General features: G+C 44.8%; 1 protein-coding gene across 2 annotated transcripts in view; it reads left to right on the top strand.

Moving 5' to 3' along the window:
* RIMS4 (regulating synaptic membrane exocytosis 4) overlaps positions 1–22761 on the top strand; it is a 272393-nt gene that overhangs the window by 153016 nt on the left and 96616 nt on the right. The window contains exon 3 of one of the 2 annotated variants that reach the window (XM_056548508.1): positions 5499–5591. The exons of the other annotated variant lie outside the window; for it this stretch is intronic. Within the exon in view, the coding sequence (XP_056404483.1) occupies positions 5499–5591 (93 nt within the window). The remainder of the gene's footprint in view (positions 1–5498; positions 5592–22761) is intronic. 2 annotated transcript variants of the gene reach the window in all.

Genomic DNA, 22761 nt, shown 5'->3' with positions numbered 1-22761 from the left:
ACTTCAGCAGCTCATTAGTACTGAAAGGATTAAGATTTTTTTAATAGAAGTCATTTACAAATCTATTGAAATCTATAGCTTATGCCTCTAGGACCTCACCAATGGTGCATAGTGATGTGGGCAATAATAGATTATAGCAGCGTTACTCAAAAATTGTTTTTTTAATTCAGATTATAAAATATATATATACAAAACAATAACAAAATATCCCATTACACTGGCACTGTCTAATGAAAATCCCACTGGGCCCTGGTGGGATATCCGATATAGAATATAAAATAAATATAAAAATAAATTAGTGTTCCAATAAGTCCATGAATCTGCAGATGAAAAAATGATAAAATCAGCAAAAAGTGGCAGAATAGATTTGTAACATAAAGTCAAATGTAACAAAAAGTCAGTGATCAAAATAAATGAATGATACAGAGTGTCTCTCACCACTGCTTCTGGCTTGATGGATTTTGATGGATAGATCGCAGCCTTATGTTCCTCGTGTGGCCCAATATGGTGAAGGGGGGCACTGGTTGATACGTCTCCCTTAGCAGCCCCGTTGGCAGGGGGGCGCAAATAGATATTGTGTACCGTGGGCTCCGATGGCGGAGGAGCATGCAGCAGGCTTCAGCGCTGGGGACCTCGTTCGCTGGCCGGCTTACTACAGATGTGCATATACACATTTCTACTGAGGAAGGGGTCAGAGGTTCATGTTTCCCAGCACCCCGAAACGCGTTTAGCAATCTGGCACTGTTCACACAGCCATCATCAGTGTCCATCTGCAAACATATCTGTTTTTGGCACCAGAGGAGTTAAATTAGCCTCATTCCGCCCTGCCTGGCTGTAACCACGCCATCAATTACATCGCACCTTACCTCCTGCTTCCACGTGGGACGCCATCCCCGGACCTTCCACCGCTCCCGGCGTACCACCACCATCAGACCCGTTGTCGCTCCCGAGCCGACTGCCACTCCTGCCGGAGTGCCAGACCAGTGCCATCTGTGCTAAGCCGGCCAGCGAACGAGGTCCCCAGCGCTGAAGCCTGCTACATGCTCCTCCGCCATCGGAGCCCACGGTACGCAATATCTATTTGCGCCCCCCTGCCAACGGGGCTGCTAAGGGAGACGTACCAACCAGTGCCCCCCTCCATCTATTGGGGCACATGAGGAACATAAGGCTGCGATCTATCCATCAAGCCAGAAGCAGTGGTGAGAGATACTTTGTATCATCCATTTATTTTGATCACTGACTTTTTGTTACATTTGACTTTATGTTACAAATCTATTCTGCCACTTTTTGCGGATTTTATCATTTTTTCATCTGCAGATTCATGGACTTATTGGAACACTAATTTATTTTTATATTTATTTTATATTCTATATCGGATATCCCACCAGGGCCCAGTGGGATTTTCATTAGACAGTGCCAGTGTAATGGGATATTTTGTTATTGTTTTATATATTTATATGTTATAATCTGAATTAAAAAACTATTTTTGAGTAACGCTGCTCTAATCTATTATTGCCCACATCACTATGCACCATTGGTGAGGTCCTAGAGGCATAAGCTATAGATTTCAATTGATATTCATTATTGTTGCCGGTGGGGTCTGGCTTTAGCTTTGATTGCCTCGGTCCTTCTGTTGTGAGCTGCACCTAATTTTAATTTACAAATCTGTTTAACTTTATGGAGCCAGTTGATATATAAAAAAAAGTTTTCCCCCGGATAAACCCTTTAAAGGGGTACTCCACCACTAGACATTTTATCCCCTATCCGAAGGATATGGGATAATAAGTCTGATCGCGGGGGTCCCGCCTCTGGGGGTCCCGCCATCTCCTTGCTGCACATGTCATTCGTTTAGAGCAGTGGTCTTCAACCTGTGGACTTCCAGATGTTGCAAAACTACAACTCCCAGCATGCCCGGACAGCCAACGGCTGTCCGGGCATGCTGGGAGTTGTAGGTTTGCAACATCTGGAGGTCCGCAGGTTGAAGACCACTGGTTTAGAGCATTGAGTGCAGTGCCGGAGGCTCATGACTTCACGGCCATGCAACCTCAATGCAAGTCTTTGGGAGGGGGTGAGCCTCCGCCCCGCATCACCAGGCATGCGGCACGGAGCGAACTTCGTTGTTCGGGGTGCCGCAGCCAGGATCGCAGGGGTCCCCAGTGGCAGGACCACCGCAATCAGACATCATATCCCCTATCCTTTGGATAGGGGATATGATGTCTAGGGGTGGAGTACCCCTTTAAAGCCGTGTTCACATTTTGGTTTTTCCCTCTTTTTTTATTTTAGTAAAAAGACCATTTTATGACTTACAAAACACATATAACCATGTTTTTTACTATTGAGTTCTACTGACAATACATGCGGCTAGAGATGAGCGAACTTACAGTAAATTCGATTCGTCACGAACTTCTCGGCTCGGCAGTTGATGACTTATCCTGCATAAATTAGTTCAGCTGTCCGGTGCTCCGGTGGGCTGGAAAAGGTGGATACAGTCCTAGGAGACTCTTTCCTAGGACTGTATCCACCTTTTCCAGCCCACCGGAGCACCTGAAGGCTGAACTAATTTACGCAGGATAAGTCATCAACTGCCGAGCCGAGAAGTTCGTGACGAATCGAATTTACTGTAAATTCGTTCATCTCTACATGCGGCACTACAGCAGGACTGCTCAACAGACATTTGTAAATTAGCAATGACAGGATGGGCAGACTCGGGCAATGGCGCACATAGTCCTCTGTCCTGTCCCTCACATAATAGTAGGGCCGACGACAGCCCTCTCCGTAACTCATCCACATCTATACAGTGGTCCCTCAAGTTACAATATTAATTGGTTCCAGGACGACCATTGTATGTTGAAACCATTGTATGTTGAGACCTTTACTCTATGGAAACCTGGTAATTGGTTCTGAAGCCACCAAAATATCATCCAAAAATAGGAAAAAGTGAGGATTAAAGAAAAATAAGTAGATAACTAATATAGATAAAGCAAATCCTTACATATAAAAGTCAGAAAGATCTGCTGGGAGCTGTAAATCACTGTCTATGTTAGTGTTTCCCAAGCAGGGAGCCTCCAGCTGTTTCAAAACAACAACTCCCAGCATGTCCGGACAGCCGTTGGCTGTCCGGGCATGCTGGGAGTTGTGGTTTTGCAACAGCTGGAGGCACCCTGTTTGGGAAACAATGGTTTATGTAGAGGACAGGAGCTTCTTCAGGATCCTATACAGTACACACAGTGTCCCAAATGGAGCCACCCTTACTTTGTGTCGAAAGGAGCAGCTAACCCTGGCACAGGTAAGGAGTAGTACAGAACTTGTAGTTCCTCCCTGTACTGTAGGGGGCGCTACCAGACACCAGTCAGTGCATACACTTCAGTAATACAGGTGTTTTACCAGTAAAGTGCCCATTCTGATTGGTCAGTTCCTCCAGTTGTGACACGTCTCACAGATCTGGACTGCCTGTACATTGTATGTTGAGTCTGGTTTCAAGTTACAATGGTCCAGAAACAAACATTGTATGTTGAAACTATTGTATGTTGAGGCCATTGTAAGTTGAGGGATCAGTGTACTTTAAACATGGCCAGGAAACTCGGCGGTCCACCGGCTGACACCAGGAATCTGCCTGGCCTGGAAGATTGTCAGTTCGTGCATGGTAATGGTAACGCCCAGTTGTCAATTTAGTCATATATTTATTCCAGGAGGGATAACAGAAAAAAACACAATGCAGAGTATCAAGGTTGTACAGAAATGTTCCATTTTCTGGTGAATGTAAGTATGTACTGAGGCAGACATGTCCGGAGAGTTGACGATAGGACCATAATACAGAATTGAACAATCTTTTAATTGCGCCATTGACTACTAGGGCGCCGTTATTTGGGTAACTATTATTTCATATTATTTTTGACTTGTCATAGTAACAAGTTTTGGTCTGAGACCGCTCACTTGCCAAATTAAGAGGGTAGAAGCGCTCAGCTGTGCATGGTGCTTCTTAGACTCTGTTTGTCTCTGTTCGGCTAAGTTCAGACGGCGTAATATCCGTGCGCAATTCTGTGGAGGGTTTCCGATGCAAATTCTGTTGAAATTTACTGCCCATAGACATTGATGGGATTCCACTGTCCTATTCACACAATTTTGCGGAATCCCATTGAAGCCCATGAGGCTTTGAACACAGAATTCCGCTGAAATTCTGGAATGTAAATTCTGCCACACATAGCCTTAAAGGGGTACTCCGCCCCTAGACGTTTTATCCCCTATCCAAAGGATAGGGGACAAGATGTCTGATTGCGGGGGGGTCCCACCGCTGGGGACCCCTGCGATATCCCTGCTGCATCTGAAGTTTGTTAGGAGTGTCGGGTGCAGTGCCGGAGGCTCGTAACGTCACGGCCATGCCCCCTCAATGCAAGTCTATAGGAGGGGGCGTGATGGCCGTCACGCCCCCTCCCATAGACTTGCATAGAGGGGGCATGGCCGTGACGTCACGAGCGGGCGTGGCCATGATGTCACGAGCCTCTGCATCGCCAGTCATCCGGCACGGTGCAAAAGTTCACTCTGTGCACTGGATGTCTGGAGTGCCGCAGCCAAGATGGGGGGGGGGGGGATCTTGGGGCAGAGTACCCCTTTAAGCTGGTACAGCAAGTGAGTTGGTGCACTACAAACCTGGCTTTCTGAGAAAGGCTCAGCAGAGCCGACCAAAATGAAGGGGGACAGCACTAAACTGAGCGCTCCTGCAGTGGAGGTCTCAGCACCTGGAACCTCAAAGATAAAAACTTCTGACATGTCAACAGCTTTACGAAGTGATAGTTACCCTCTAAGTGACAACCACACAGCAGGTGGATTTGTTCTTTAAAGGAGAACTCCAGAATATAAAAATTGTCCTCCATACTGCCGGCAGAAAAAAATAAACAGGTACATACCTTCCTTCGCTCTCCCAGGGCCTCCGGTAACCGGCTCTGGTCTCCGCCGTGATACTCTTCCTGGTTGCCCGTGGTCGGCGAGTCATACTGCACTGGTTGCCGACTCGGCCGGCGATAGGCTGAGCGGCAGTGTGAGAACGCTTCAAGACACACAATTCTTCACTACACAGGCACCTGCTGCCGCTCAGCCTATCGCCGGCCGAGTCGGGACTTCACTGCGGCCGTTGATTGGCTGAGTGCAGTATGACTCGCCGACCACCAGCAACCAGGAAGAGTATCGCGGCGGATATTCTGGAGTTCTCCTTTAACCATACAGATATAGTATTATTTATATATTGTTTGATGGGATAAATGAAAGCTGTTGATAGGACATTACATGCCTGGGTTCTAACGTTCATGTGATCAGATGGATCTCCCAATGTCTGGCATGCACCAGGTGCTACTCTACTCTGTCCTGCTAGCAATATTTTATTACTGGTGGTTAAGGCACAAGTCGTATGAAACAGAAAACAAAACAGGTTGGCAGGCGGGAGAGGAGTGCCAGACATTGGGAAACTCTCCTAGCTCCTGTCAACCTAGTCTTTTTTCATACAGGCAGCGTACTGACCACCAACAACTCTGTCCCAGTGGGAGCGAGCAGGGAGCACCAGGCATCAGTCAGTCCTTGGGGGACACAATGGACCCCAGGTAGGTAACCCTCTGGAATTGCTGAATCAACCCCATTGTCAAAATCATGCTTTATAAAACTGCAAACCTAAATGTGCAGAATTTCGCGTCTCATGACGTAAACCTGGCATGCTAATTTTTGTGCTGTGCTTTTTTGCCGAGAAGCTATTTATTGGAATGACCTGCAATGTGATGACTGGCTTATATTTAATGTCTTTATGTCTGAGTCCTGTATAATTCCTGGCTTACTGTATGCATAGTGTTTCAGACTAGTGAATGTGCTATTCTGCATTCTTATTGAGACATGTTTTAATATTCTTGGACGCAGCTTTTTTCTAATTCCCATTGGAAGACAATGGTCAGTAGCGAACAATCATCATGCTTTCGTTGCAGAGGGTAGACCGATGGCGCCGGCTGGGGTCCCATCAATGTTGGGGGATTTTCATCCTGCAGCTCTTCAGCCGACTTTGGACTGAAACTCATAGTATGCCTTGACTGGCCGATGAGTATTTTGCCACGTCAGATTGAAGATTTATTTATACGGGAGGGGTGTTTTTATGGCCATCCTGCGCTGCATCTGCTCCCCTTTCCTGCATTTTGCAGGGTGGACATTCATTCTTGATTGATGGTTCAGGACAGAAGCGCTCTGGTGGTGTCACTTACTGCTGGCCTGAATGTGCGCACGGTGGAAACCACTTATAGCAACATCGGTACTCACAGAAGCACTCTGACCAGCACCAGTTGATTCAATCCAGTGGATTGTCACAAGAAGACATGACAAGTGCTGTTGTGACAATCCTCTGTTGTCTCTCCAGTGCCACACTACGCAGCTTTACTGACCCAGCAGTAGGGGTTGCTTCTGGCCCCTAACAACCACCCCTACCACTATTACCACCATCATGTGCAGAGAGGGAGTGACGTCATTGGCCCGATCATTGCTTCTAAAGTGGAGCAGTGGCTGGTAACCTAGTCAATGAGCAGTAAACAAGAGGAGGAAAGGAGTTTGATAAATAAAGGTGTTTTTAAAAACATTTCACTTGATGTGCCTTACAAGTTTAGCTACTATCGTTGAGATGGGAATAACCAGGGATAGTCCTGTGAATTGTTTATCAACTGGTGCCATGAAGTTAAACAGATTTGTAAATTTCTTCTACCTAAAAATTTTAATCCTTCCAATACTTATCAGTTGCTGTATGCTCCACAGGAAGTTAAGTTGTTCCTTTCTGTCTGATCACAGTGCTCTCTGCTGACACCTCTGCCCATGTCAGGAACTGTCCAGAGCAGAAGAGGTGTGCTATGGGGATTTGTTCCTACCCTGGACAGTTCCTGACATGGACAGAGGTGTCAGCAGAGAGCACTGTGGTCAGACAGAAAAGAACAACTCAAATTCCTCTGTAGCATGCAGCAGCTGATAAGTAGTGAAAGGATTAAGATTTTTAAATAGAAGTAATTTACAAATCTGTTTAACTTTCTGTCACCAGTTGATACCCACACAGTCACTCTTGTTGCAGACAGCTATGTGGCACTAGGTGAAGTGTCCGGGAGGTGGGCTCCTCAGCTTCGCTTCTCCATTTGTAAAGACAAATCCACCAAACAAGCCGCTAGATACTGCCCAGATGGCACTTTACCTAATTCTCCATCCCAGTTATGTTTTCTCTGAAATGCTTCGGCATTTCGTGTAAGAATTGTCCCTGTCAGGATTTCCCTTTGCCCACAATTCAAGCAGCATACATTTCCTCGGAGACCCCCTTTAAGTGAACCTGGTTCAAAGTTTTTGTTCTCACACAGTCATTAGAACCTGCTGCAGTTCGTTTTAAGAAGGGGGATGTCATTTATTTTGTTATATTTATTGAACTGCAGTTCACCTGTTTAACATGTGTACAAGATAAAAATTATTGGGGGAATTAATCATTAGCGCAGATTTTTGCGCAAGCGTGTGGTTTTTTCAAAATGGATTATGTTGTGCACGTCACTTTATACATTTTTGCAATTGACAAGAAACCTCTGGAATAGTGCGTAAAAAAAAAGGGGGTTGAGGTAAAAATCTTATTTTTTTTTACGGATTCCTATGCCATTTGGTCACTGAAGTACATTTCTTAAGAAAAATGTGGTAAAATCAGCGCAAAAACCACTGTATCTTCTAACCACCCCCATTGGAAGCGCAAAACAAGACAAATGACAAAGCCATTGCAAACAACATAAAAATAAAGTCAATGCGCAAAATAAAAACAGACTGCGCACGCAATATTGCAGATGCACGCCAGTTGATAAATTCCGCCCTCTGTACCCATTTTTAGAAAAACCAGGGACAACGTATATGCCACCCAAATACCTTAGGTTTCTAAATTGCAGACTGACAAGTTATATAGGGGGAGATTTATCAAAACCTGTGCAGAGGAAGAGTGGTGCAGTTGCCCATAGCAACCAATCAGATTGCTTCTTTCATTTTCCACAGGCCTCTAAAGAGGCCTGTGGAAAATGAAAGAAGCAATCTGATTGGTTGCTATGGGCAACTACACCACTCTTCCTCTGCACAGGTTTTGATAAATCTCCCCAATAGTGTCCAATATTAGTTCTCCTAAAGCTAGCAAGATTACCCTTGGGTGACAACCTAAGTGGGCAATGTTATGGTGCCCAAATGTGTTGCCCAAAGCTTTCCAAAAGAATTAGGGGGAGATTTATCAAAACCTGTGCAGAGGAAAAAACTTGTCCCGTTGCCCATAGCAACCAATCAGATGGCTTCTTTCATTTTGAAGATGGCCTGTGAAAAATGAAAGAAGAGTGCTGACTGGTTGCTATGGGCAACTGCACAAGTTTTGATAAATCTCCCCCTTATAGTTAGGAAACGTCTTAACTGAATTGTGGTAACATTTGGGGAAAAGAGAAACCCAAAGGCAGTGTTTTCCAACCATCGCTCATCCAGCTCTTGCAAAACTACAACACTCAGCATGACCGGACAGCCTTTTGCGGTCCAGGCATGCTGGGAGTTGTAGTTCTGCACCAGCCGGGGGCACCCTGGTTTGCAAATCCTGCCCTAAGGACTGATATATTTTGCTCTCTTACGACTAAGAGGTCAAGTATATTCCTTGCTGTGGGAAGACTTTCTTGCTGCTTATTAAAAAATATATATATAAATAAAATATATGAATAATAATAATAATAAATAAATAAAAATACATATATATATATATATATATATATATAAATAAATAAAATATGTAAAAAAAAGATAGTAAAAAAAAATATATATATATATATATATACACACACACACACACACACAATAAGGATGAGCCATTTTGTTGCCTGTCAGGTAAAAAATAAAAAAAAATAAAACAATAATTCTTACAAACTGCAGCAATTTGCTATTGTCGACATAACGCCATCAATTTCTCTGTCATCGTAGAAAGGAAAGTCATTTTAAGCACTGTGCCAGGGTGACGGCGCGTGCAGAAGTAACTTCGGATAGCAGTAGTGGCTTCAGATATAATCTGAGAATAAAATTAATTTTAGAGTTTCAAAAACAATAGAAGATTTAGTGGTAAGGGGGTGTGATGAGGGCAGATGTTGTTACCCTAGGGGCAGATGGCAATAACCCCTTGTGTTTGTGACGCTAGGGCGTGGTTTAGCCTAGAACCACCCGAAGGTATACCGCTGGATCCTGGGCTAGGCACGAGGACAATAAAGACTCCAATGCCAAGTTACGGACAACGGGTAGCTTTACTGAGGGTAGATCGTTGGTAAAGTCTATACAGTTCAGCCAGGGCCCAAGGAGGTGATCAGTGACGCAGAGACCTTAAGTGCTTGCTGGGACCTGTACTAGGACTGGACAATTGAATGCAGACCACGCTGACTTGACAGATGACAAGGACTGACTTGACTTGACTCATAAAGCTGTGACTTTATCTTATGTGGTGACCCACGGGTGTATGGCAGGACCACGGGTGTAGCGGTGTGAGTAGTGGGATCAGATGGTATTAACCCCGGGGGCAAGATGTTGTTAACCCCTAGTGTTTGTGACGCCAGTATAAGTTTTAGGGTTCCGGAACACCACACGCCAGGTTTCTCCGCTATCCCAGTTGCTAGTAGTGAAATGAGAGTCCACAACCAGTTATGATCAAACGGAGGCTTTACTGAGTATAAGACAGATGGAATTATCTTCACAGCTAAGGCCAGAATTCCCAGAAAGGGGGCCAGGACCCAGAAGGACCTTGCAGCTTGCTGGACCAATATACCTGTAATTAACTTGACTTGAGATTGGACTTGACTTGACTATATGCAAGACTTGACTAGTTTCAGTGACAGCAGACATAGGGGGACATTTATCAAAGCATTTAGCAGTTTTTTTTTTGCTTAAAATTGTCGCAAAAAAGTCGCACGTGCGACTATGCTCTTTTTTCTGCGACTTTTTGCATGTTCAGTGTCCTAAGCAAAAAATAAAAATCTTGCCTACCAAAGAAAAAAGTGATTTTTGACTTGCAGTGGTCAGAGATTTATCAAGTGCGAAAGTCGCAAAAAAGTCGCATCACATGAAAAAACCTACTAAATTTACTCCAGCTCAGACATGGAGCAGAAAAGGCCACTAACAAAGCAAAAAAAGAAAAAGTGCTTAAGTGAACGAAATGTATCAACAGGCTGAAAGCAGTTGATAAATGAGTCGCACATAAGCAAAAAAATAGTAAGAAAAAAATAACTAAAAAAAGGAATACATAAGCAAACATTGATAAATGTCCATAGACTTGACACTGGAATGACTGTAGCTTTTGGGGTCTTCCAGATGCTATTCACTTGCACTGAGATCTCTGGTGGTTGCTGTCTCAGTAAAGACTTGATCTCAAAGAGAGTGAATTGTAATGGCCGCCCCTTTTTATAGTAGGAGGCTGGACTAAAGCCCATTGGTCGAGCTGCGGGTCATAGGTTAGGTTGGTGCTCCCCCACAGGTCCTTTGTACTACCTTTACATAAGGATACTGTCTAGGCATTAAAGTGATATACACAACATTATGGAACAACAGGGGGAGACCTTGCAGGGGAGCCTGCAGGTCACTGAAGGTCTCATCCTGACAGGCCCTAAGGGTAGTACAGGACCATGTCCTGTACTGGGACATTACACTTACTTGACTTGATGGGGGCTACAGGTCCTTGACTTTGAGGTCTCCAACACTCTGGACACACTCACTAGGCACTGGACCTCAGCAGAAGAGCAGAGCTCAAAGAGAGAGAAGCTCCACCCAGGGCTTATATGGGGGAGACTAGCAGGGAGCCCATAGGTCACCCCTGGGATCACCTGGTCACTGGTACCTCCTGGGTAACAATCACAAGACATATCACATGGTATAACTCTTAAAGCAACATTACATTTTATAACACTTTACATGGTAAAACATATTTACAATGGGAAAACAAGTGCAGGGGGCCTTGGGGACACTGAAGGAGGCTGCCTGACAGGACAGCAGGAGCACGGTGTAACACCTCCCGTACTGGGCCACCACAATTTCTCCATGTTATATAAGCCACATAGGATCTGAATAGGTCTACATGTATGCCCGCTTTTTATAAGCCTTCTGTGCCAACTCTACCATATTCAAGCTCCTTCTGGTCCCCTGATGCTTGTTTCTTCTTCATTTCCGAGATAACACTCTTCCTAAGATGGGACACGGCTAAGGCCAGTGATTGTCTCAGAAGCAGAGAGAAGAGATAAGCAGCGGGGAAACGAAATGAGCCACGACGACCTACCTACAACAGCCCCAGCGTTATATAAGAAAAAAATGTAATTCCTGAAATACTCCTTTAACCCAGAGACAGGGCTTAAAGGGGTTATCCTGCTTAGAAAAATGTATGTGTCAGATCCCAGGGGGGTCCGACCACTGGGACCCCCCTGGATCTCCTGCCCGGCACCCTAGCTCTCCTCCTGCATTGAGCGGGGGTCAACATGCACACTCCATTAGAGCTGAAGCGCTGCACTCCGGTATCTTCAGGTCTCCCATAGAGATGCATAAAGGGGGCGTTTTGACTAATGGTTCATGTGAATGCGTGCAGGAGGAGAGCCAGGGCCCCATACAGGACATCGTGATGGGTCCCAGAGGTCTGAACCCCATGATCTGACACACTTTAACTATCTTTGTGAACCACTACAAACAGAGCAGAAGGGGGAGGCTCCTGCTGCAGTCAGGTATCTTTTGATGCCCATACACATTATGGTAAAGTTGCATCTATGGTGTATTATGGCCTTCTGACTCTATTGACTTAAGATGTTGGTAAAGAGGCGGGTTGGGCATGCTTGATTTTTGCCACTAGATTCACTTGTTCTGGGAGAGATAAGCCAGCACCAGAGCTGTCTGGCTGTGGGCTACCCCTCCCCATAGACAACACATAAACAAGTGTATGGGGAGGTCGGGAGTGATAAGAACAGATATTCGGGTGACAGTTACTGAAAATGTTTGGCTACCTACACAGCCAGACACAAGACAGCGAAAAGGAGGAGCTCCCCCAGTGCCTCCTGTATCACTGTTCTTGTCCCCTGATGCAATCCTTATCCTGGTGTCAGAGGACAATGTGTCAGAAAATTAAACAGATTTGTGTGGTGACCCCAAGTTGTGGGGTGACCACGGGGCCTGAAGAGTGTAGGTGGATGGGGCAGATGGTATTAACCCCTAATGTTTGTGACGCCAGAGTGGTTTTTGGGGATCGGTAACCACCCAAACGATATCTCCGTTATCCCAAGGTTAGGCAGGGAAAGAAGAGTCCATGACCGGTTATGGTTAACGGAGGTTTTACTGAGGTGATACAGTTGTTACAGTTTTTACAGCAAGGCCAGAATTCCAGAGAGTCACTCAGTAACACGGAAAGGGCCCTTCAGCTTGCTTGGGGTTGCAATACTTTTGGATCCGACTTCCACGCAGCCACTCGACTATAATTGACTTGACTGGTAACTTGACTTGGTTGTAGGTAGAGACAGTAGACATAGATGGCTGGATTTACTGACATATGCAGGCTTGAAGCCTCCAGGTGTACTGGATGCTGGATCTGAGGTTTCTGTGCTTTGCTGTTCCTCAGCAGGAGTGATGGTGTAAGAGAGAGTTTGTAATGGCTCCCCCTCTTATAAAGGGGGCTGAGCAAGAAGCCCATAGGTCAAGCTGCAGGTCAGGTGGTCAACTGGTGCTCTCTGGGTAACATAACACATCATGTGAACATAACATGTGATACCTCCAAAGGTCCTTAACATAACATGTGATACCTCCAAAGGTCCTTTATACTTTATACACGTAGTACATAGAATTATACTGACTATACACAGTAACACTAGCTTCAATACTGGGGGAGACACTGCAGGAGAGACCCTAGGACAACGAGGGACTCAACCTGACAGGGCCTAAGTACTGTACAGGGTTATATCCTGTACTGGGTCATTATATTTGTAAATTACTTTTATTTGAAAATCTTAATCCTTCCAGTACTTATCAGCTGCTGTATGCTCTACAGGAAATTTTATAGTTCTTTTCAGTCTGACCACAGTGCTCTCTGCTGACACCTGTGTCTATGTCAGGAACTGTCCATAGCAAGATAGATTTGCTATGGGGATTTGCTCCTGCTCTAGACAGTTCCTGATATGGACAGAGGTGTCAGCAGAGAGCACTGTGGTCACACAGAAAAGAGATTCAAAAAGAAAAGCACTTTCTCTGGAGCATACAGCAGCTGATAGTACTTAAAGGAGTACGATTTTTTAATAGAAGTAATTTACAAATCTGCTTAACTTTCTGGCACCCTTTAAGTTGTTTTTTTTTCTAGGATATTTCTGCGCTTTTATGTTTGGTGTGCCTTTAACCCCTTAAGGACATAGGGCGTATCCATACGCCCCCGTTTCCAAGTCCTTAAGGACCGAGGGCGTATGGATACGCCCTGAGCATTTCCGGCCCCCACCGCTAGCCGGAGGGGAGCCGGAGCCGGATGCCTGCTGAAATCGTTCAGCAGGCATCCCGGCATATCGCCCAGGGGGGTCATTATGTCCCCCCATGTCGGCGATTGCCGCAGATCGCTGGACAATTCAGTCCAGCGATCTGCGGCAGATTCCGGGTCAATCGGGTCTCCAGTGACCCGATGACCCGGAATTACTGGCTGATCGGGGCCGTCAGAGACGGCCCCGAACAGCCAGAGGCAGCAGGGGTGAGGTGGCACTGGTGCCACCTCACGATCGCCCTGATTCGTCGGCCGGATTACCGGCCGACCAATCAGGGCGCCTGCTGCGGGTGTCACTCCCGCAACCCGCTCCGCCCCTCTTCCGGAGGACGTGAGCGGGTGCGGGAAGACGACCCCCGGTGCTGGGGACCCCGATCCCCGGCGTCCCTGTTGGGATCGGGGCCCCAGGAGCAGCGGCGGCGGCGGCGACGACGAGGGACTGACCTGTGCTGCTGGATCGTTGGAGGTGAGTGACAGCCTCCTGCTGTTGCTTAGCAACAGCTCCCAGCATGCAACAAGGGCATGCTGGGAGCTGTAGTTATGCAACAGCAGGAGGCAGACCACCACAACTCCCAGCATGCCCTTATGGGCATGCTGGGACTTATAGTTTTGCAACAGCTGAAGGCACATTCTTTCTATGTAAAAGTGTACCTTCAGCTGTTGTGTAACTACAACTCCCAGCTTGCACAATCAGCTAAAGTGCATGCTGGGAGTTGTAGTGGTGCATCTGGTGGTTGCATAACTACAACTCCCAGCATGCCCGTTGGCTGTCGGTGACTGCTGAGAGTTGTAGTTTTGCAACAGCTGAAGGCACACTGAGTTAAGTAGTAAACCAGTGTGTCTCCAGCTGTTGCATAACTACAATCCCCAGCATCCCCAGCCAATGTAGTATGCCTCCGGCTGTTGCATAACTACAAGACCCAGCATGCCCTTCCGCTGTCCGTACATGCTGGGGGTTGTAGCTTTTGCAACAGCTGAAGGCACACTGGTTGCAAAACACTGAGTTTGTTACCAAACTCGGTGTTTCACAACCTGTGTGTCTCCAGCTGTTGCAAAACTACAACTCCCAGCATGCACTGATAGACCGTCCATGCTGGGAGTTGTAGTTTTGCAACAGCTGGATGTTCCCCCCTCCAATGTGAACGTACAGGGTACACTCACATGGGCGGAGGATTACAGTAAGTATCCGGCTGCAAGTTTGAGCTGCGTTAAATTTTCTGCCGCAGCTCAAACTGCCAGCGAGAAACTACTGTGAACCCCCCGCCCATGCGACTGTACCCTAAAAACACTACACTACACTACCACACAATAAAATAAAAAGTAAAAAACACTACATATACACATATCCCTACACAGCCCCCCTCCCCTCCCCAATAAAAATGAAAAACGTCTGGTACGCCACTGTTTCCAGAACGGAGCCTCCAGCTGTTGCAAAACAACTACTCCCAGTATTGCCAGATAGCCACTGACTGTCCAGGCATGCTGGGAGTTTTACAACAGCTGGAGGCCCCCTGTTTGGGAATCACTGGCGTAGAATACCCCTATGTCCACCCCTATGCAATCCCTAATTTAGGCCTCAAATGCGCATGGCGCTCTCACTTTGGAGCCCTGTCGTATTTCCAGGCAACAGTTTAGGGCCACATATGGGGTATCGCCGTACTCGGGAGAAATTGGGCTTCAAATTTTCTGGGGTATTTTTTGCTATTACCCTTTTTAAAAATGTAAAATTTTTGGGAAAACAAGCATTTTAGGTAAAAAAAAAATTTTTTTTTTTACGTATACAAAAGTCATAAAACACCTGTGGGGTATAAAGGTTCACTTAACCCCTTGTTACGTTCCCCGAGGGGTCTAGTTTCCAAAATGGTATGCCATGTGTTTTTTTTTTTTTGCTGTCCTGGCACCATAGGGGCTTCCTAAATGCGGCATGCCCCCAGAGCAAAATTTGCTTTCAAAAAGCCAAACGTGACTCCTTCTCTTCTGAGACCTGTAGTGCGCCAGCAGAGCACTTTTCACCCCCATATGGGGTGTTTTCTGAATCGGGAGAAATTGGGCTTCAAATTTTGGGGGGTGTTTTCTGCTATTACCCTTTTTAAAAATGTAAAAATTTTGGGAAACCAAGCATTTTAGGTAAAAAAAAATAAAAAATGTTCACATATGCAAAAGTCGTGAAACACCTGTAGGGTATTAAGGTTCACATTACCCCTTGTTACGTTCCCCGAGGGGTCTAGTTTCCAAAATGGTATGCCATGTGTTTTTTTTTTTTGCTGTTCTGGCACCATAGGGGCTTCCTAAATGCGGTATGCCCCCAGAGCAAAATTTGCTTTCAAAAAGCCAAATGTGACTCCTTCTCTTCTGGGACCTGTAGTGCGCCAGCAGAGCACTTTTCACCCCCATATGGGGTGTTTTCTGAATCGGGAGAAATTGGGTTTCAAATTTTGGGGGGTATTTTCTGCTATTACACTTTTTAAAAATGTAAAATTTTTGGGAAACCAAGCATTTTAGGTAAAAAATATATAATTTTTTTTACATATGCTAAAGTCGTGAAACACCTGTGGGGTATTAAGGTTCACTTTACCCCTTGTTACGTTCCCTGAGGAGTCTAGTTTCCAAAATGGTATGCCATGTGTGTTTTTTTGCTGTTCTGGCACCATAGGGGCTTCCTAAAGGTGACATGCCCCCCAAAAACCATTTGACACTCCTTCCCTTCTGAGCCCTCTACTGCGCCCGCCGAACAATTAACATAGACATATGAGGTATGTGCTTACTCGAGAGAAATTGGGTTTCAAATACAAGTAAAAATTTTCTCCTTTTTACCCCTTTCAAAAATTCAAAAATTGGGTCTACAAGAAAATGCGAGTGTAAAAAATGAAGATTTTGAATTTTCTCCTTCACTTTGCTGCTATTCCTGTGAAACACCTAAAGGGTTAATACACTTATTGAATGTCATTTTGAATACTTTGGGGGGTGTAGTTTTTATAATGGGGTCTTTTATGGGGCATTTCTAATATGAAGACCCTTCAAATCCACTTCAAACCTGAACTGGTCCATGAAAAATAGCGAGTTTGAAAATTTTGTGAAAAATGTCAAAATTGCTGCTGAACTTTGAAGCCCTCTGGTGTCTTCCAAAAGTAAAAACTCATAAATTTTATGATGCAGACATAAAGTAGACATATTGTATATGTGAACCCCAAAAAAATATATTTTGAATATCCATTTTCCTTACAAGCAGAGAGCTTCAAAGTTAGAAAAATGCAAAATTTTCATTTTTTTCATCAAATTTGGTGATTTTTCACCAAGAAAGGATGCAAGTTACCATAAAATTTTACCACTAAGTTAAAGTAGAATATGTCACGAAAAAACAATCTCGGAATCAGAATGATAACTAAAAGCATTCCAGAGTTATTAATGTTTAAAGTGACAGTGGTCAGAATTGCAAAAAACGCTCCGGTCCTTAAGGTGAAAAAGGGCTCGGTCCTTAAGGGGTTAAGATCCCCCCAGGACTGGTATCATGCAAACATCGCTATGAGTCTTGTGATTAGTTCTTCTAAATAAAAAATATCACTAGAAACTAAGAGTCCTTGAGCTGTTTTCTTCTGTCAGGTTGTAAAAATGTCTATACATTTGTTTGATGGTTATATCTGTTTCTGAGAATGCTGTATGTCTGACTTTGCAGCTTTTATACAATATCCACTATTCCTAGACTTCTAAATGGCAAATCTATTCTAGATATGCATGATCCATATTGCTGCATAGAAAAGCATACTTAAATGGTCATCTGCAAAAACGCTTTATATAATATTGTTAATACATACAGTAGGTATATTTGTAATCTACATTGATTATAAAATGTGAATATTTTTGGGTGAAAAAATGTTTCATAGTTCTTACCCTCTACTGTCCAGAACATTGTCATGTCCCTGCAGCTATAACCTGTGTGTCTCTGTGTGAGACAAAATACAGGAAGTGTGGGCAGGACATGTAGGGCTCTGTGCAGAGACAAAATACAGGAAGTGTGGGCAGGACATGTAGGGCTCTGTGCAGAGACAAAATACAGGAAGTGTGGGCAGGACATGTAGGGCTCTGTGCAGAGATAAAATACAGGAAGTGTGGGCAGGACATGTAGGGCTCTGTGCAGAGACAAAATACAGGAAGTGTGGGCAGGACATGTAGGGCTCTGTGCAGAGACAAAATACAGGAAGTGTGGGCAGGACATGTAGGGCTCTGTGCAGAGACAAAATACAGGAAGTGTGGGCAGGACATGTAGGGCTCTGTGCAGAGATAAAATACAGGAAGTGTGGGCAGAACATGTAGGGCTCTGTGCAGAGACAAAATACAGGAAGTGTGGGCAGGACATGTAGGGCTCTGTGCAGAGACAAAATACAGGAAGTGTGGGCAGGACATGTAGGGCTTTGTGCAGAGACAAAATACAGGAAGTGTGGGCAGGACATGTAGGGCTCTGTGCAGAGATAAAATACAGGAAGTGTGGGCAGGACATGTAGGGCTCTGTGCAGAAACAAAATACAGGAAGTGTGGGCAGGACATGTAGGGCTCTGTGCAGAGACAAAATACAGGAAGTGTGGGCAGGACATGTAGGGCTCTGAGCAGAAACAAAATGTAGGAAGTGTGGGCAGGACATGTAGGGCTCTGTGCAGAGACAAAATAAAGGAAGTGTGGGCAGGACATGTAGGGCTCTGTGCAGAGACAAAATACAGGAAGTGTGGGCAGGACATGTAGGGCTCTGTGCAGAGACAAAATACAGGAAGTGTGGGGAGGACATGTAGGGCTCTGTGCAGAGACAAAATACAGGAAGTGTGGGCAGGACATGTAGGGCTCTGTGCAGAGACAAAATACAGGAAGTGTGGGCAGGACATGTAGGGCTCTGTGCAGAGACAAAAGACAGGAAGTGTGGGCAGGACATGTAGGGCTCTGTGTGGAGACAAAATACAGGAAGTGTGGGCAGGACATGAAAACAAAGGAATTAGGAGCCATAAAAGGATGAAAACTTTTTTATTTTCGTGATATGTACTCTTTTAGTTTGGTGATAACCAAAGTACAAGTCATTGTGGCCATACACACACACACACACACACACACACACACACACATATATATATATATATATATATATATATATATATGTTTTGTTTTTTTTTATTACCTAGCTTTTCCCAAATTTTTCCGGATATAACTATGCAGTAATTAGTTACAATTTTGAACAATAGTCAACTCAAGTTGAATTTTATTTTGGGGAGAAATTAAGAACTGCTTCTCTTCTTCACATGATGATCATCTTCTGCTGCAGTAAAGATAAGGAGCTGCTACTTAGCTCGAAATGTCAGTAAATTGTTCCGGTAGTAGACAATTATACTACTATGGTGAAACGATAGATCAGTGTTATGTTGACAGCAGCACAAAATGCTAAACACACAGAGTGGTTGACTTTATTGCTTTGCACCAAAACCACTCGCAGCCCAGAAATTAAACCATTTGTCAGTGATAAAAGTCAAGGCAATGCTCATGTAAGAGGTTTGTCCTGGGGGTAGAGATCTTAATGTCATCATCTTGGATATGTGCCGCTATCAAAAGTCATTTCTCAGTTATAAAACATGGAGAGTCTCCTGGTGTCTGGTCTATCATAAACTTCTTGTCCTAAAAAACGGAAGCTGCGATTTACAAGACTCCTGTACATGACCAAAGCTAATCTGGATCATTGTTCTGCTTGAACTTTTAAAAATTAGGAATGGTCTATACGTTTCTTTTTTTATAGAGTCTTTTTATTGAGTTATATCATGTCATGTATGCCACACACATTGAGACCTACATTACAAAAGTCTTTTGGCTGTCACAAAGCTGGAGTCTGATCTACTGTGCTCAGGGCCAGCCCTACCATGGGTCCCGGAGGGGCCATGGACCCAGGAGGCACTTTTCAATGGCGGCACTTTTCCCCCAATATTTTTTTCCCCTAAAACGTGTGCTGCTGTGCCCGCCGCTGGTCACTGTTCTAAAGTGGCTGCGGCGCAGCCCGGGCTGCTGAATAGACAGCTGGCTCCGTGGGCACTTTAATTCAGTGAGCTGCGGCGGGGGCTGCCGGGTCTGACGAGGGATGCACTGACATAGCGCCGAGGAGCCGCACAGAAGGACATCAGAGTCCAGGGAGAATGAACAGCTTATCACTGCTGGGGCTTCAGTAGATTGGGAAAACTTGGCCTGTATTGAGAGCAGCGAGTGTGCGATCTACAATGTGCTGCAGCATGACCGCCACACACTGCTGCACACTCACTGTCAAATTTGGGCCGCTGAAGAAGGACCAGAGTGACCCACGGACTGACAATCTGCCCGGCCTGACAGGTTGTCAGTCTGTAAAAGCAAGAGAGAGCGCTCCATAGCGTAATACCACCCGGGTAGGTATAACAAAGGAAGTGATTGTACGAGCCTCTTACCCCAGGTGGTTGTGCGAACTCACACACAACAACGGTAAGCGTGAGTGAGCGGTAAGGTTCCGGTCTGCAGCCTCCCAACCAGGTGAACAGCAACTGGGGATAGACTTCCAAAGAGTGGCGGGTCTCCACGGCGCTGACCAAGGACAGACACGTCAGGTAAGTGGAAGGTAGCTTTATTTGGACAATGCAACGCGTTTCACCGCGCTTGCGCGGCGAAACGCGTTGCATTATCCAAATGAAGCTACCTTCCACTTACCTGACGTGTCTGTCCTGGGTCAGCGCCGTGGAGACCCACCACTCTTTGGAAGTCTATCCCCAGGTTGTCAGTCTGGGCCTGGCTCCATTTATCATTTTTTTTCTTACATTTGTCTTTAAAGCCACAAAACGTTGTATGAAACCCCATGGTGAATCATTTAACTCGAGAAACAATTAGCAGAAGGTTAGAGGCCACAGTGATTGATATTTAGCTGCAAATAATGAAAGACCTCATTTAAATGCAACGATTTAGATATCAGTGACTGAAGCAATTAGACTCTATGGAGCCAGCCACGTGAGAAATGAAGGAGCTCGTGGTGAGGGGTGATGGGTTTCATGAGTGGTGGGAAAGCTACACGAGGAGGCTGGAAGAGAGATGCTGCATGCTTCAATAACACTCGCATTAAGATGTGGAAAAAGTATCGTAATTATTGTAGAAGAAAAGCCAGATTGTGAGGAAGACCGCCATGGACTCTATGGATTGTTTGTGCATCCTTATACTCAAAGTATATAAAAAAGTATCAGGAAATAAGGTTTTTCTCTGTGTTGGTTCCACTCTTATTTTTGGCTAAAAATACTGACCTAAATACAATGAGAGGAAATTACTAAGACCAGAGTTTCATACACCATTCTTAAGTAAACCCCCGCCCGAGTAAGATCATTTTGGACGTATAAAGTTTTAAAATTTTTCTAAATTGGAATGGGTAGCACAGAAATCCCCAAAAGCTGCACATTTTTTGGACAAATTAAGGTTCATGCACTTCTTTTTTTTTTTTTTTTACACTTAAAGCGGGTGTAAAAGTTTACTATGTGTGAACCCACCCGTACAGCTAAGACCAAGCTTTTCCAGACTCCAGATGGACACCAGACAGAACACAGACAGACTTCAATAGACTTCAATATGACCTGTTGGGACCCATTTGTGTCCATTGGTGTCAGCTTTTTCATACCTATGATGGAGCTCCTATACGTAGACGTGAACTTAGCCTAAACGTTATTTTTCTCTCTGCAGAGAGGTTGGGTTTGGATCAAGCTCCTCCCCTTCTCTAAGTAGAGTGAGTGGGCATGTAAGTGCATAAGTTAACTCTTTGCTCGCAGCCATTGGAACAAATGTAATCACAGTAAAAAAAATTTTGGGGAAAACAATGTAAAGGTATAAGGCATATGTAAAACAATGCACCACCTAACCAACACCCAACAGAACAGTGCTGCGGGGATCCCAGTGGGACACTGCACATGTACAAGTTGCGCATGTCTAAGAAGTATACATTTTCAAATCTTGGCCAATTTGTGCTCTATATTCAAATTTCTTACTGCTGAGGATCTAATCTCATTCTTGACCTGAAAAGAGATGTGCTCTGGTGATATTTGGGGAAAAAAAACATTTATGTTCCCTAAGACTAGAAACACATATTTAGTCTTTGTATCAACTTCTGGGTCTAATCTGGAGTAAAAGTATAAAGGAAAGGCACACTTCCACTCCTGTGTTTAAAGGGGTACTCCGCTTCTCAGCGTTTGGAACAAATTGTTCCGAACGCTGGAGCCAGTGCAGGGAGCTCGTGACTTCATAGCCCCGCCCCCTCATGATGTCATGCAGGGCTATGATGTCATGAGCTCCCGGTGCCGGCTCCAGCGTTCAGAACAGTTTGTTCCAAACGTTGAGCAGCAGAGTACCTCTTTAACTTTAAAAAGAAAAAGAAAAACTGCATGTGTGATTGAGGAAGCGAGGAAGCTCTTTAAAAGGGTTCTCCACCATAAGGTGATTTTAGTACGTACCTGGCAGACAGTAATGGACATGCTTAGGAAGGATCTGTGTTTGTCTTGGGGCTAAATGGCTATGTCATGAGATTACCATAATACTCTGGCTAGCTATTTGTGGACTGGTATTTCCTGTTTGACTTTTCTTTTTTTGACTACAAATCCCACAATTCCATCTTCCTCCCTCCCACACATCAGCCCCCCCACCCATTGAAACATAAATGAGCTGCATCCATTCAAATCAGTGTGGTTTTCAATCAGGGTGCCTACAGCTGTTGCAGATTGATCTCTCTCCCACCAAGCGATCGCTCCACCCATTGAAGCAGACAGGCTCCCTGTCATCAGCTGACTAGTGAGTCAGGTCTCGGCTGCATTGCAACCTGGGAAAAATCTGAGACAACAGTCATTTTGTATGCTGTTAAAAATAAATATTGGAGTGAAAATCACAGAAGAATTGTGAGAAAACCGTCACACACAGGTACAGACACTATATTATGAAGTATACTAACTTCACAGCCCCTGTAGCATAGTCAAATAAAAAAAAATCCTGCAATACCCCTTTAATGATCCTATCAGTGTTATCATTCCGGTTTTGATTGTATAAAGCCAAGATGTTATTTTTGTCCTAAATTCTCCCAGTATGCATCTATAAATAAACAGAGGCACCAAAGATGGTTTACACGGCCAACTTAATAACTGTGCATTGCCCTGCTGAGGCAGCATAAATTGGACACATGCATAATTTATTAACTGGGGTTTATCATCTGCAGTGCGCTTGCCTCC

The sequence above is a fragment of the Hyla sarda genome, chromosome 12, assembly GCF_029499605.1.
Source record: "Hyla sarda isolate aHylSar1 chromosome 12, aHylSar1.hap1, whole genome shotgun sequence".
NCBI lineage: Eukaryota > Metazoa > Chordata > Amphibia > Anura > Hylidae > Hyla > Hyla sarda.
Note: the sequence above shows the minus strand (reverse complement) of the source record. Positions and strands in the feature narration are given on the sequence as shown.